The sequence below is a fragment of the Pseudomyrmex gracilis genome, unplaced genomic scaffold (assembly GCF_002006095.1).
Source record: "Pseudomyrmex gracilis isolate BER0280 unplaced genomic scaffold, ASM200609v1 scaffold_612, whole genome shotgun sequence".
Taxonomy (NCBI): domain Eukaryota; kingdom Metazoa; phylum Arthropoda; class Insecta; order Hymenoptera; family Formicidae; genus Pseudomyrmex; species Pseudomyrmex gracilis.
In genome coordinates, this window is record NW_018021196.1 from 51,524 (window position 1) to 53,447 (window position 1,924).

At 49.2% G+C, this 1,924-nt stretch overlaps 1 protein-coding gene across 1 annotated transcript in view; it reads left to right on the forward strand.

Annotated features, from left to right (window-relative positions):
• Positions 1 to 828: 828 nt before the first annotated feature.
• The window catches only part of LOC109861173, a 2,400-nt gene continuing 1,304 nt past the window's right edge, over positions 829 to 1,924 (forward strand). Inside the window, exons 1-2 of the mRNA XM_020440705.1 lie at positions 829 to 894; positions 1,242 to 1,766. Of these exons, the coding sequence (XP_020296294.1) occupies positions 829 to 894; positions 1,242 to 1,766 (591 nt within the window). The remainder of the gene's footprint in view (positions 895 to 1,241; positions 1,767 to 1,924) is intronic.

The following is a 1,924-nucleotide window of genomic DNA, read 5'->3' on the forward strand; positions in this document are numbered from 1 at the left end:
GGAACCGATGAGGTGGTTGAGATCAGGAAACTGATCAGGATTTTCTCATTTTCGACATGTCCGAAGATGTCAAAGCCCCTACCTTCACCGGTTCCTAGGAAAGGGATGGCGCACTCATTGTCGTATGCGCCAATAAAGAGTCGGCGGAGTAGCTTAAGATCCACTCCCCCGAGGCAAAAGTCAGGGGAATTCCTCTGCGTATTCTGCCGGTCGGTGAGCTACCCAGGCGACACCGGGTGGTGGTGCATGTGGAGGAACCTGACATAGATGTTGAGGAGGCTCTAAAGTTCCTCAATCAACAAAACACAGGGCTGGCAACCAGTGAATGGGTCGTCAATAGGGGGACGTACAGTAGGGACGCCTTGAGCGCCCACTTCTCCTGCCAGTTGGCGACTCGGCACTAGAAGCCTTGAAGCACTGTGGCTTCAGGCCTTTTCTCGGTCTCGGCCGAGCCACCGGTAAGGTGGCGGGACGGAAGCGCGGAGAGGCGACTGAGAAGAAGAAGGCGTCGGAGGATGTCGAGAATGCCTAAAAATGGCTCCTCCCGGCATCCAAATGACCCAAATTAATTTGCACCACAGCAAAAGCGCCTTAACCAAGAGCATGGCTGTGATGCATACAAATATTGCACTAATCCAAGAACCTTGGATTGTTAACGGTGCAATAAAAGGTCTGAGTGGGTGTGGCTGTTTATACAAAACACACTCGGAAAAAAGAGTAAGATCTTGCTTAGTAGTTAAAGGACTACATGCTATCTTTCTGCCACAGCTCAGCAGCTAGGACCTCACAGTCATCAAGGTGAGAGTAAAGCTGGCCGAGAAAGAGGACATGAAGGTACTCATAGAGTCAGTCTATATGCCCTACGCCTCCATGATTGATCCACCACCAAAAGAGGTAAAAGCCCTGGTAGCCTATGCGGAGGCCGGGGGACTTGAACTCTTGCTAAGTTGTGATGCAAACTCCCATCATGTAGGATGGGGAAATGCAAACATCAACCCGCGGGGGGAGAGTCTGCATGGCTTCTTAGAGGGCTAACCATTCTTAACAGAGGAAACGAGCCGACATTCCTGGACTCCAGAAGACAGGAAGTCATTGACGGTTTGTACGGGAGAGTGGCGGGTCTGGTGAACGACTGGAGGGTCTTGGATGAGCTCTCTGGCTCTGATCATAGACAAATACGCCTAACTCTTCAGCAACTACCGCAAATCAGCTGAATTCGTAACCCACGAAAAACCAACTAGGAGGGCTTTAGGGCTGATCTTAAGGCGCAGCTCGTTGAGGCCCCAACCAGTTTCAGGACCAAAAATAATTTGGAAAATGCGGCGGACTTCTTAAAGAACGCCATTGCAAATGCCTACAAGTTAAACTGCCCACCAAAACCAAAGAGCTCGGTGACTAAGATCCACTGGTGGAAGAAAGAGCTTGAAAAGCTCAGGTTGGAAACGAGGAGGAAATTCAGTAAGGCAAAAAGAACCAGACTTGCAGCACACTGGGAGACTTTCAGAAGCTCCCAACAAGAGTACAGCAAGGAAATCAAGAAAGCAAAGTACAAAAGCTGGAAACACTTCTGTGAAAGCATTGAGAGTGCCCCAGAAGCATCCAGGCTTCACAGAATTCTCAGCTTAGATCACCGTCCTCAACTGGGCTGTCTGAAGCTTCCAACGAAGAATGTTGCTGAGGAGGCGTCGGACACATTAAAACATTTAATGGAAGTCCACTTCTCAGGTTTTGACGATAACATGCAACCTCGCCGGCCGAAACCTAGGGTATACAGGGTGTTTCAGAACTATGGGATCAAACTTCTAGGGGTTATTCAGTGCAACAGTAGAAAACATTTGAGTATAGGGACCCATGTCCGGAAAAATGTCACTACCGCACTACGGCCCTAAGACGCGTTAAAATTTAGAAAGACGATGAATTGCCT